General features: G+C 40.7%; 1 protein-coding gene across 1 annotated transcript in view; it reads left to right on the forward strand.

Moving 5' to 3' along the window:
• gfra1b (gdnf family receptor alpha 1b) overlaps positions 1-13,634 on the forward strand; it is a 287,118-nt gene that overhangs the window by 172,890 nt on the left and 100,594 nt on the right. The window contains exon 4 of the mRNA XM_039775604.1: positions 7,107-7,458. Coding sequence (XP_039631538.1) covers positions 7,107-7,458 — 352 coding nt within the window. The remainder of the gene's footprint in view (positions 1-7,106; positions 7,459-13,634) is intronic.

The following is a 13,634-nucleotide window of genomic DNA, read 5'->3' on the forward strand; positions in this document are numbered from 1 at the left end:
AAGTGATACAGTGCTGGCAAATCGTACATACTTACAGATTGGTTGACTGTATCCATCTCAGGTGACAGCCACCAAGAAATGGCCAAAAAGAAGCTTCCCTTAGTCCAGGCCTTGAAAAATATTTGTATGGTTTGCCAAGCACCACTTAGGAGGCCTCTGGCAATTTAGGGTAAAATGATATTTAATATAAGGAATAATCCAAGGAATTGTGTGTATGAAACTCTCTGGGTCAATCAGAAAGGAGAGACAGTTATTTGATTTTAAGAATTTCAACCCATCTGCTGCTATAGATAGTTGTGCTCACTATAGGGGGGCTAAGCTGTTTTTGGACTGAGCTGCTAGGAAATCTCCTTGCCTTTTCTATTAAAGACAGATGTGATTGTGATGAGCACATTTTTTCATGTAAATCAAATACACTTTACCAATATAGTTTGCAGGCTGCAGCCTAAGGTTATGATTCATTAGTAAAAGATGTAGAACTGGGTAGAAAGTAACTTGAACTTGGTTGAAATATTCATTTTTAATTATTATTTTTAAAAGAAGACTACTTTTGCAGTCTGATGGACAATGAGAACTTTATCATTTTTCAGTTGAAAATGTCAGAATAGGTTTTCTTTTGCGTTTCCATAAAATACATGACAGAAGTGTCAATATCCCACACTTAATATATGGCAGATCATTGTTTGAAAACACATCTTAATCTACAGGCTTCATTCCCACCATGATCCAGGATTGGATTAAGCAGGTTCAGGATATAAGTGGATGGACAGATATTTTGATCTTCAGTAAAGTGCAATCATATAGAACTAAAAATGGATCTGCTATACTTAAGACAAACTACAGCTGTGAACGAGCGCTTCCTTATGATAGCAATTTCATTGCAGTTATCCAGGTGCAATTGGGGATCTGGCTGTGCTAATCCTCTTATTTCTAATCAATCAGATAACCAAGTTGGAGAAATCTTTGAGCAAGTGATGTCTGTCATATTAAATCATATGGCTGGAGCTTCACTCCTAATGCATAGCCCTGGTATATACAGTTATAGACTTTCAACATATTTGCACCCTTAATTTCTTTATATATGCAAAAATGTGCCTTCTGAATATGTGCTTCCATTTATTTCTTTTAATATCGTTACAAACTTATTGCCTCAGTGGACTAAAAATGTTCAAACACTGAGAAAAAGATGTGATATACGAGGGGGAGTCAAGCTGAAGTTAGAAAATGGGATTTATTAGAAAATGGAATGAACCTTAACAGAACTGATAATGTCATTTCTCAATGGAGTCTCCACCCTTCTCAATGGCTCTTGTGCCACCTGCCTGGAAGTGCCTGGATTCCAGCAGAATAAAAGGTTTTGTCTTGCATATATACAGGCAATGTTTCTGTTTTTTTATGTTACAATATTTTTTGTTATGATTGGATGCTCCATAACCTTAAGTAAATCTTGCAAGTTTCTTTGCTTCTATATTGTTTTCCTAATTGGAGAAATGAGAAAGGCAGCTGAGCAGGGTGGCAGAGGTCTTTAGTAATCCTTTTTGCCTTTCTAAGGCAGCATGTATGATACACATCCTGAACAGCAGGTAGCTGAATGCCAGTAATCTTCTGTGCCACCTTCACCACTCTCTGAAGGGCTTTACCATCTTCAGCCGATCAGGTACCATACCAGGATGTGATGCAGCCTGTGAGGATGAACTCCACTGTGCATCTGTAGAAGTTCACAAGAGCAGAGAAATGCAAGCCATCCTCAGACGCGTGAAGAAACAGAAGTGCTGATGAACTTTTTTGACGAGAGACGAAATCTGTTTTTCCCACTTCCCCCAATGGTGGTAGTCACGCCATGAAATTTAAAGCTGCTCACTCATTCAACAGCATCCATCTACATACAGATAAAAACAAGCTCTGATGAAATGCAGCAGCAAGATACAATGAATGAAAGAAATAAGGCAAACGTACTGTATAGCCAAGCAAAACTGTACAAGGTGCAGTGCTTACATTAGTGTCCCATTACCAACATCAAGAGATTCATTACTTCTTATTTTGTCTGTATGTGACAAAGCAATTGTGCTTTCTTTTTCTCTCTTTATCTCTCTCTCTTCTGGTTTAATGGAAATTTTACAGTTATATCCACTTTGGCTAGTCCCTCCGTCAAATTATGAGGGTATTGGAGCAGACATGCAGTATTTATGGACAGACAATGGTATTCTTCTGATATTAAGCTAGTTTAATCACCTTTTACCACACACAAATGGGGCAATGATCTTATACTTATCCCAGGTCACAGGGGTATAGGGCAACTACTGTGCAGCTTAGAATAATACCAGGAGCTAATCGGCAGCATCAGTTTCTTTATTATCAATGGAGATGGACAGTGTTTAAAGAAGAAAATAAATATTTATTAAAAGAGCAAAGCACCAAATCTGAGATTATTGCCTTGGTACAATGAAAGCAAATATTAAGTGTAGCACACAATCATAAAAGGTAAACAGTTACCAGTGCAGAAGTATAATTTTAATTTCATTTCAATTACATTTCGGGATAACCAAAAAAAGGAGTGTCTGACTACAAGTGTGGGCACCTACCTATTTAATTACCTTCTAAAAAGGAGTTAGAACTTCACTAAAATAAAGAATACTGTAAGTACCACATTGTAAAACCTGGTCAAAATATGTAGAAAAATTATGTAATGCTGGTGGAAAAGTGCTTATAAATTGTTTATAAATTTACTGTAAAATGGCAGAGTGGGGATTCTCCAGGAGAGAAGATCAGGAGAGCTGTCAATCTGACGGTACTTGCAGGTTGTTTTATATAGTGTCTCAAAAGGGCTGACAAGTCCATGTCACTGCTCCGCATGACAGCATGACATGCAGACCATCTTCGATCCCTGTAAACTACAGCTGAAAAAGAGGTGCTGCAAAGAACACAAGAGTCGCCAGGGTTCAAAGCAAGAGGAAAAGCAAAAGAAAGAGAGACAACAAGATAGAAACAGGGAAGTGACAGAAGAATTCTTGATTAGGATCTTATCCAGTAGACAGTCGGGACCACTGCCTGTATGAGAAGGCCTAGTTGGTCAACTCTGCTTTGTTTGTATCTGTTCCTTTAATAATTTGTATCCTTCATGTTTTATCCCTTTCTTAGGTGGTTTTATGATTTAAACAGCATAATATTAGTAACTTCTTTAGTCTTTTCAGCATTTGTCTCAGTTTAGAGAGACACTGAGTGGGTGCTCTCCTGTTACTCTGCTAATCTATGTATTGCTTTGAATTTGAATTGCTGCCCTTGGTGTTAGGAAAAATTATGCCAGTTTCTATTCATTTATGCATGCTTATTTCCTGCAGTTTCTTTGTCTGGGCTGTGCCCACTGCTTTAATGGAAACTTGCTCTTGTGGATTTTGCAGACCCATTTAGGAGAGAGAAATCTATTGGAGCTAAGAGGCACACGCCATCACAACTGTTATTTAAAATGACATTCCTTGATTGAAGCCTTTGGTGCGTCTGCATTTTGGATGTTCAGAATTAGGTTTCTGCTTGATTACACAGCGAGTAGTGAACTTAAACTCCCAAACAGGAAATACATTTAAAATCACAAGATATGACCAGAACTGTAAACACAGGGCCTTTCAGATCATTAGTGTGGTACCTGGAGCAGAGTGTTCTGTTGTTTTTCTTGATGTTTTATTTTATCCACTGTAAAGTTTAGGTTAACAGGTTTAGCTCTTTGTTTCTTCTATTACATTACCATTTAATGATATAGTCAGTCAGTCATTATCCAACCTGCTATATCCTAACACAGGGTCATGGGGGTCTGCTGGAGCCAATCCCACCCAACACAGGGTGCAAGGAAACAAACCCCAGGCAGGGCGCCAGCCCACCGCAGCATTTAATGATATATTGACAGTATAATTTAATATGGTATACTACTTGGGACTGTGGTGGGCTGGCGCCATGCCCGGGGTTTGTTTCCTGCCTTGCACCCTGTGTTGGCTGGGATTGGCTCCAGCAGACCCCTGTGATCCTGTAGTTAGGATATAGTGGGTTGGATAATGTGTGGATGGATACTACTTGGGGAAAATAATAAAACAAATACTGCACATGTTGATCCAGTTTTGAAAAGGAGAGCTAAAGTTGGATGCTGTTTTTTAAATGAACTATCCAATAAACAGTGAATTGTTTGAAAGGAAATTGAGTAGAATCCAGTGCCAATTCCAGCCTTTGCATCATCTGTCTTTAAAGTTAAATAAAATGTTGCAATAGATTAGAGAAGTCACAGTTTGTTTTCATGTCTACATTTCCAAAGAATTGCTTAGTAGTTTCATGAGTGTCTTAAAAATGAGGGGAGAAACTATCACTTAACATTAGAGACATCCATCATTTTCAGAGTCGGATTTCTACATTAAAGGATTGTAGACATTTAAATATAGTATAACTATAGGGTTTCACCTCCTGCTCGCTTCGCTCGCCAAATCCAGCCTATGCTATGTGCCAGCCACTTCACATCTCTGCTTATAGCGTTGTGAAGAGGTGGGCTGAACACACCCCAAGGAGTTGCGGTCACTCCCCCGAAACCCCCTCTTAAACGGTGATACAATGGGAAACAAATACAGTTTTTTTTACCTCCTCTTTGCTCGATCAGCTGCTGGATTGCTGCTGCTGCCGTGCTTCATGATCTGAATGTTGCATAACGCTTTGAACATTTAAAACCCCGTACAGCAGCTGTCCTTTTGTCTCACTGCCTTGTCTCTCTTCTCTCCCAGACATGCTCTTCTCCTGTTGGGGGTCTCGCTCCTTAGGCGCACCCCTATGAAGAGGAAGATTTTCTATTGTTTTCATTGAGAGACTGAACTGTCCCCTACACACAGAGCTCGATTCACTCCTGAAAGAGACTTGCGTTTGTTTGAAGTGTCTGAATAACGTTTCTGTCTCTAAAATCTCCTGTGTATCTGTGCAACTCTATGACCCAATCATGACAGCGTATGTAGATTTCACGTCCACCAAACAACAAATCTTTTAATTCTCATGGTTAGGCCTCTTCATTGGTGTCTCCAGGACCCAAAGTGTGACATGGTAGCCTTGGTCAGGAACCAACTGAAACAGGGTGGCAGTCCTTCCTTCATGGTGCACATTCATACGCTTAACCACACTTATTCATGCAAAGCCCTTATTAACCCAATCTTCATGTCTTTGTGTCATGAGTTGACTAGAGCTGGTCCCTGTTTTGCTCTGATGGGCTCTGACCCTCATGACCCTGACCTGGAAAAGTGGCTTAGTAAGTTGATGGTTGGATCGGACAAGAAGGCATTTTGGTATAGTGGCTACAGCTTTGGAATTTAAATTTCAAGACTGACAACCTCTTATTCATTGTGGCCATGAAAACAATATTCAACTTGCATCTGTTTAAGTCAATAAAATGTGTAAACAATTGTATTACCATCTCATTTAAAAACAAACAGTCACATTGCTTTCTAATTGGCCTTTACTTAAACAGAACAGGAAACACTCTCTTGCAAAAAGATTTTTTTAGAATTTCAGGCTCACAAATGAAGCTGTCACAATTATGCTTCGTGTTTTGTACCAAGTTTGCCCATTCAGTTTCTTCTTTTTTAACCCTAGATTTCAATTATCAGGTTCATAATCAGTTTCTGTTTTTTTTTTTTGCATGATTTTGTGTTTTTTTTGTTTCTTCTATTAACTCACTCACTCCCCAACTTTAGACTGAGAGAATTCTGGCCTTTAAACTCCATTACAAAGATTACAAAGTGACCAAGTCAAGGAGACACTTCCTAGGTCAGAAACCACCTTTGAAATTTCAACTTATCTGTGGATGTTACCAGAAATTAGGTTACGGTACTGGAGATTAACCCCAAAGCTCAGTGGACTTGAATATGGCCAGAGATGAATGGAAGTTTTCCAGCACACTTTTTACTGGATTGGACCGCAAGCTATTTATTTATTCCTCAAAGAATAGTTAACTGTTATCATCTTGGTGGTATGGACTTCTAATACTTATTACTTTTATTGGTATCTTCTGTATACTTGTTTTCAGAGTAAGTGAAGGACACAGCTGAAACCCAGCAGTGGAATAAACTATAATCTTAGTCGTGCACAGTGAAGTGTAGTGGCTGACACTGGACCTTCAACCACAAAGTTGATGCTTCTGTTCCATATCTGAATCACATTGTGACCTTGAGCAAGTCATTTCCACTTCTCTGTGCTCAATTTGTAACACATTTATGGAAATAATCGGACTGTATCATGTTCTTGGAGTGCTGCATTTAAACCTGCCCAAGTCTACTAGCTGTCTTTTTTAAGTCATGGAACGTATGTGCTGATAACATGAACAGTACAGACAATCATTTGCCTCCATGGTGCTGGTTATGGCTTAGAAAAAGGAAAGTGACATGAATAGCAGACATGTAAAAGTTCAAACATTTGCAGGGAAATCTACCTTAAACCCAGACTATTGCTGTATAGAAAGAGTTTAATTATGCAAGAAATTCACATCTGATTGACACTTTGGTTAGGGTAAAAACTAGGCATTACCATATTCCCAGTAAGCAGAACTGTAATTTCTAATCCTACAACATTTTCAAACCTCATTTTATATAGTAAGGGAATCAAGGTACCAAATTCTGTCCAACAATGAATTGAGTAACTTGGATGGACAGATGGATGGAAATCCTAATGCTCCTATTAATTAATTATTTTTGTAGATGGTTTACCATCTTCTGTTAGAATCATAGCACACTGAATGACTGTCTAATGATTTAGGGGCTGTCTTATAAACCGGGAGGGTGCTGCTTTAATCCCTACCACTGACTCACCCTCAGACAAGCCGCTTAACCTACAGTGTCTGTGCTCCCATTGTACTGGTAAACTGCCTTGGGATAATGTTCACTATGAAATAGTGTTATATAAAATAATGTGTTCTATCCTACAGGTTTGGAATTGCTTTGTATGTTGATACATTATTATTTTGATATTTGTTGTTGCTGTTTTTTTATTTGGCAGACACCATTCCCCAAGGTGGCTTACAACCTGGGGATAGATTATAGTTGACTGATTTTATTGAGTAGAAGAACTGACAAACCTTTTCCTTTCCTCTTTAGGAGAGCCTGCAATCACAAGGGAAAACACCTGCCTGAACGCCGCCAAAGCCTGCAACCTGAATGACACATGCAAAAAGTACAGATCGGCCTATGTTACCCCCTGTACCACACGTGTCTCCAATGCCAATCTCTGCAACAAGCGCAAGTGCCACAAGGCTCTCCGGCAGTTTTTCGACAAAGTGCCTCCCAAACACAGCTATGGGTTGCTTTTCTGCTCCTGCCCTCCAGGCGATCAGGCTGGCTGCATGGAGAGGCGGCGGCAAACCATTGTTCCCATATGCTCCTACGACGACAAGGAAAAACCAAATTGCTTGTCTTTGCAAGTGTCGTGCAAGACGAATTACATGTGCAAGTAAGATAGCAGCTGGCAGCGGGGTGATTAATGAGCAAGTAGTGAAAACCTTTTTGAGCCGCTGAAAATTACCAAGATTTGGTTTTAGAATTTCCACCAGGGTATTGGGTAGCTGGGAAGAAACTTGACAGCCAAGTTGCATAATATAAAAATCCAGCCGTGTACTAGCTGTTGTGCAGGCCTGAATCTTCAATGTAGTGATTCTGTGCCTTCAGAGCAGGTGCACTCAACCAAAGCAGAACATAAAGACTTAACTAGCAGGTTTGAGACTTGAACTACAGTAGAAGACAGACGGTTTAATGATGACACACAAGCATCACTGATTTCTGTTTTCAGTGTCTGGTTAAGGGGATGGCTGCAATGTCACAGGGAAAAGCAGTAGCTGACTGCACTCTGTGACAGTTCATTAAATAAAGGCTATGTTTCCATCCGAAAAAGCTGACAGGATTTTGATTCAATGCTACAAACTGTACAGATTCAGTTCTTCAATTTACAATAACAGACCACAACTAAAACACAAATTAGGTCCTTACTCAGGTTCACTAAATTCTAAAAATGGAATCTTTTACTGGTTTCTGTAATAATATACAATCCATAAATTAAAATTAAATTCATTTTTATATTAGACTAGATGCAAAGTAAACAAATAATTATCTTGTATTTACACTAAAATGTTCACAGCTAGATTTTTTTCATCAGGGATAAGTAAATTGCCAGGAATTTAGTTTCACCAGCTTTTACCCTTTTTATTAAGTGACAATAGAGATGGCACAGGGTGGCGCAGAAGTAAGACAGAAATCTGAAAACTGTTTCATACTGTTCCATTCAGTTAAATAATCAATCCAACTATTTTTTGAGGTGACTGGTCTAACATTGAATTAGGACAAATCATATCCTATTTTAACAGTGTAAAATCCCAATCTGTATCAGAACACACTCACTAACATACCCACAGTGGTATACAGATTGTAGTGGTAATTCAAAGATGTCAGTTAAACTCACATATACGAACAACAGAAAATCTGAGCAGATAACAGTATTTAATTACCCTCCACAGAGATGGTGAACAAACCTGGATTAGACCCAGCTGTCCATAGATGTGAGGAAGCAGCACTAGCTACCATTGTGTCTGCATTTAAATTTCATTATGCAAAAAAAATATATATTTTTTTGCAATAATGCTACAAATGATACGTGTGTATATACTCTATATAGTGTCATGCATGCATGTCTGAAGTTTGCCTCCCAGGATCATCAGAGGTAAGCATTACCACTCCGTAGCTCTGAGAGGAAGCTGTCCCACAGTCCTGAGAATATATATTGTGGCCACAAGGAGAAGCACCAGTTCCCTAGCCTGGCAGTGACAGATATAGACAAAAGAACTCTGTGTCTTCCTATCTGCGGCTTTGCCCTGTGGAAATATAAGTGACAGGTCTGGGGGTGTTGCCCCGATGCCCACGCCAATTGGACATCCTCTCCAGACAACACCATCAGACATGGCCACAGCGGCCACAGTTATAACAACACCGCCACCCTCCAAATCGACTCCTGCAGGATCAGAAGCAGGACGGGAAGCACTGCTCCCTCGTCCGCTCCCCTGAGGGCACCTGACGTTTCCGCCCCTTCGCAGCGCAGCCCGCCACTGCCTTTGAGCAGACGGACTCACGCTGCGTACTGTCAGGAGGATCCAGTTTCTTTCTCCGGGATCTCCTCTTCCTTTGGGGTGCACTGACAGTCTGGGTCCCCTTATGAGAAGAAAGGAGACCCTGTGCCATCTGCACCCCTTTAGACCTCTGCGAAACTGCCGCCGGCAGCCAGGGTGAGATTGTTTGGCAGCCGACATCCACCAGCTGCCACCCTGCACGCTCCCCTGCCACGCTGTCGGTCATTGCAGCAGCGTCTCGTGTAGTGTGCAGAGCGGCCTGGCAAGCAGTACTAATCATCACTGCAGCCACTGCGCTGTGCCCCCCTCGCTCCTCTATGGAACAGGTCTCACTTACCTGTACCACTGTGTCCTGCAGGCTGGAGGATGATGCACCACGTGTGCAAAGGCACTTGGTAATGGCTCCTAACGGGGCACGAGCTTCTTGTCCAATTCCTCCTTCGCCTCCTGCAGGACCTGAAAAACCTTAACCAAGGACTGCAGGGGCAGGAGGACAACTTCCCCCTCCTGTGCAGCCCAAGAAAAGTTAATACTTTCTGTCGGTGGTGGACTCGGGCTCCCTTCGTCCCCTCCCGCCAACCGCGAGCCATCAAGGCCCTGTGGGATCTCCACAGGCCCCTTCTGGTGTTCCTCAAGTTCAGGGTGAAGGTTCGTTGTCTCCGCCTCTGCTCGTTTATCAGCAGGGAATCAACACACCCGTACCTGCTCCCAGGAGGTTTCCTTGCTCCTCCGCAAGGATCACTGTGCTGGGGAGCTCGTCCGGGCTCTCGTCCTCCGACCATTGGGAACTGGGTATCCCGCCCCGCGGTGTCTGGGAGGCAGATGGACAATAAAACAGAGTAACATTCTCTGGACCCCTCACCCAAAGTCCTGTCACGTACCTCCCGTTGTATCCCGTGGTGTAGGCCGTTGTGGTGGAGTCTAGCGACTGGCCTCTGAGTCCACCCAGACCGTCTCTTCCCCATCAGCGCAGCGTCCTTTGGGGTCTCTCGGTGCTCCTCCTGCAGCTCGTGCAGGCGCATATCTCGCACTGCGACCTTGGGTGCGCGCTTTCTTCATGCTGCGGCCTTGGGTGTACGCTCTCCTCACGCTGTAGTGTCAGGCACGTGCCTCGCGCTGCTAAGCGCTGCTGTGCCGGGTCACCACACAAATTTTTTATGCAGGTCCCGGTCCAAATGGACAGACCGGACTCCTGCTGACTACACCAGTGTGATATGGACGCTGTATAGTGCCTGACCCGATACAGACTGACACCAGAAGCACGTATAAAAATTTTTATTATTTTTATTCAGCTGGAGGGCACGTCTTCCCTGTGAACCCCCCAGCCACAACACAGTCTCAAACCACAGTACAGTCACCAAGCACCTTCTTCTCTCACCACCACTCCTCCTCAGCCAGCTTCGTCCTCCACCTCCCGACTCTGGCCACTGAGTGGTGGTTGCTGGCTCCCTTGTATCAGGCACCTGGAAGTGCTCCAGGTGGTTGATTGCTGACATCCGGCTGCACTTCCGGGTAAGGCAGAATCAGTGCCCAAAAGGGGCCAGCCGCTCCTATTGCAGCACCCCCTGGCAGCGCCTGTGGAAGCCCACAGAGCTGTACAGAACTGCAACCCCCATGAAGCCCTGGGGGAGTCCAAGGCACTGCTGCAACCCAGGGGTGCTGCCTTCTAGTGTCCAGGGGAAGATGCTGGGCTTTCCACCCTTGTCCCCCTGGCAGATGTGGTGAAGGGGCGTCCCGGCCAGGCATGGGCCCAGGCCATCTGTCACAATATAAATATACAGACCCATATTGTTTTGAAAAACTCATCACAAACTTTAAAGGACTTTGTTGGACAGTTATCTTATCCAAAGATCTTGACCATACATTGTTCTTCTCTCTCTTGTTAAATTATTCTTAGCCTGAATCTATTAATTTTTTACATTTAAGATTTTTCATTTAAAGATTTACCAACTTGTCCTAGTGTGTGTATAAACACAGGGAACTCCAGTTTCTGTATTACATCTTGTCTGAAGAAGGGGCCTGAGTTGCTTCGAAAGCTTGCATATTGTAATCTTTTTAATTAGCCAGTAAAAGGTGTCATTTTGCTTGGCTTTTCTCTATAAAGCTATCTCTAATCATAGATAAAGCTGCCCACCATTTTTATAATGAAAAATATTAGCACCATTCAGTCTTTACTTCCACCAGTTTCTTATGCATTAAGAAGTGTATTTATTTATATGATTTTAGTGTCTGGAAGCATAATAACTTCTTTTGATTTCCTTTGAATGTTCATTTGCCGTCTTCTGTGTACTGTAATTTAAACTTAATAAGAGTATCTATCTTGTATTCTTCTTTATTAGTTCACAGGCTTGACCTCCTTCTGCCCATTTATTTAACTGGTAGTTTAAAATGATAATTTCAGTTCATACATTCAGTTTTCCTGCTCTTAAATGTACTATCATGATAAATGTTATTCACTTTATGCGAAAAGTAAAATATACAGTATGTGGTGTGTGTGTATTTTTAGGTATATATTGTCGCTTGCAGGGAGCACACTAGCCACCCAAACCCGACACAAACAAACAGCACAAAGAAAATTCATCCTTTGGATGCTGTAAGCAGCATGTAATACAAGTGGTTAAATGTGGTGTAAGCAACAGTGGCTGTTTCAGTATGCATCCATGTGTCACTCACAGTTTATGAGACCTTCACTTCCAGTCTAGCTACATTATTTACAGGAGGTGCAAAGGATTTTGAGTGGATGACTTTTTTTTGTTTATTGTGACAGCTGAACAACTAATTCATCCTGGCAATGTGCAGGGTGAAGTTTGTAAGCTGGAGTGACATCAGGTTGAACATATTGTCAGTTTATTGCCTTTCATGTTTGTAGATTTCTCTCTATGTTTATCATAAAAAATGTCAATGACTGATTAATCTTTCATTAACTCATCATTTCAGTAGTTCTTAATAATGGTGATTCTTATGTAACAAGCAAGGTAGCAGAGAGAGAACCTCAGTGCAAATTAAATAGTTATTTTTAAACAATTTAAGTCACACATCCATGGTCATGGATTTGGTTGCTATATTTCAGTTCACCTGTGTTTTCTCATTTACCATGTTATACATGGACATCCCAGCAAAGTTCACAATATTTTAACTGGTGGCCCTAAATTTGCTCAGTTGAAGTTTGTGCATGATATACCTACATAGTAGCTCACAGAAATTGTGTTTGTTCACGATTTCATTTTAGCAATTTGTGTTTTTGTATTCTTGCTTATTTTTTCTTTTTCTAATTCCAAACTTTGTGATTTATGTATTAATCTATAATTTGATGTTTAATGTTTGATATGAGTGTAAATCAATTGTTATTTACTTGATCTACTTTTCCTGTTTTATTTTTATTTTTGTACTCTTCTGAATATTTGTGAAAGGCTTTCAGCATGGGAAAGACACTATATAACTAAAATGCATTCATTATTATTATTATTATTATTATTATTATTATTATTATTATTATTATTATTATTATTATTATTATATTTGCCCTGCTATGGATTAATTTCCAGCGCATACCTCATTCCTGAACACAGGGCTGCCAGGATAAGGTCACACATTCTATGTAGATTGGAAGATTGAGGTTTATATTTCAAGGAAACAGTCTTCCTGGAATGTGTTTTTGCATAGAAAATATATATGAAAATGGACTGCTTCATCTAGGCAAAAAAAAAAGATCAAAATTAAAACAGATAAGAGAGGGTTGAGATTTTTTTTCTTCTCTTTTATGTACTGGTACAATTTAATAGCCTATTACAGTGCAGTTCACCTGTGATTAGTTAATAATATTCTTGAAGATTTGAGGCCTGCTGCATTGATACTAAGCCTTTTATTATAACATTTCAGGACTGATGTACAAGAAGAATAAACCCACACTGAAATATTCTAATAGCAGGTGTTGAAATTAAATTGGCTCTGACTGACACTTTTCTTCATTTCAGTGCAGTTGGTCCACACTCAGGAAACCAACTTCAGAAAAACTTGTTATTTTCAACTACCTTCATTTTCTGTTCCAGAAGAAGCAAAGTGGCACTACTTGGCCTAAAGAGCTACATTCTTTCAATAACAATGTTTTCAAAAAGAAAAAAGTTTCATTTGTAATTGTGTCCACTTATGTATACTTTATGATAACTGTTCCATCTTTATTTGTGTGCTTATCCTTGTTGATGGCTAAATAGAGCCTGAATCTATCCTGGCAACAGGCTACATCTGCCCTGAATGTGGTCCCAGTCCATTGCACTCTCCTACCAGGTCACTGGAGCTGCTGACTCTTGAACATACTATACTGTATATGATTGTCCAGGAGGAAAACATTCCTGTGTTAGATCAGTTTCTGCATTCTCTAGTGACTTGGCTTTTGTTGATGGTCATTGCAAAACACTGTTTTACAGGAAAGTGTACTCTTTTAAATTTTAGTGTATGATGAGTAGGAATAATGTAACATTTATGTTTATATTATTCTCATTATTAGATGTTTTAA

The sequence above is a fragment of the Polypterus senegalus genome, chromosome 1 (assembly GCF_016835505.1).
Source record: "Polypterus senegalus isolate Bchr_013 chromosome 1, ASM1683550v1, whole genome shotgun sequence".
In the NCBI taxonomy this organism is placed as follows: domain Eukaryota; kingdom Metazoa; phylum Chordata; class Cladistia; order Polypteriformes; family Polypteridae; genus Polypterus; species Polypterus senegalus.